Source organism: Diaphorina citri, unplaced genomic scaffold (genome assembly GCF_000475195.1).
Source record: "Diaphorina citri unplaced genomic scaffold, Diaci psyllid genome assembly version 1.1 scaffold20396, whole genome shotgun sequence".
Taxonomy (NCBI): Eukaryota; Metazoa; Arthropoda; class Insecta; order Hemiptera; family Psyllidae; genus Diaphorina; species Diaphorina citri.
Window position 1 is genome coordinate 1 of NW_007397746.1, and position 567 is coordinate 567.

General features: G+C 41.6%; 1 protein-coding gene across 1 annotated transcript in view; it reads left to right on the top strand.

The window, feature by feature from the left end:
* Positions 1-4: 4 nt before the first annotated feature.
* LOC103523354 (delta-1-pyrroline-5-carboxylate synthase-like) overlaps positions 5-567 on the top strand; it is a gene marked incomplete at its 5' end in the record, with an annotated part of 10142 nt that continues 9579 nt past the window's right edge. The window contains one exon of the mRNA XM_008488407.2: positions 5-103. Coding sequence (XP_008486629.1) covers positions 5-103 — 99 coding nt within the window. The remainder of the gene's footprint in view (positions 104-567) is intronic.

Genomic DNA, 567 nt, shown 5'->3' on the forward strand with positions numbered 1-567 from the left:
CACATCTGGAGCTGTCGCCTTCGGAAAACAGAAACTGGCACAGGAGCTACTCATGTCCCTCAGTATGCGAGAGACACTGTCACCCAAGGACCACTCTAGATCTGTAAGTCGAATAAGAATAGTCGAATAAGTCGATAAAGGAAGATCAACAATTAACATCAATTAAATTTCATAGGGGCTAAATAATCACTTTGACTCTGAGAATCCTAAAACGAATATTTACACCCATATCATCCTGATGTTCGTAGATTCCCAGAAGCTTAACCCATCCTTTAGGGTTGTTTGCCCCTACACCTATAAGCCTCGGAGTGGGCTTTTTGTGTATAATATCCTGATGTTTAAAATTTTACCATTGGAATACCTACTTTCTCATGATAATAATAGTGCTTATTTATACTGCTCGCATAGGACTAAAAAGTTCCTTTACTCCAGCAGTAGGCTACTACTATTATTGTGGTCAAATTCTCAAACTATATTGAGGATAAAATTCCATACCTCGGCTGGGAATGAACCCACGCCCTCCTGTTTACCAGGCGAGCGCCTTGACCACTACACCACCGAGGCAGG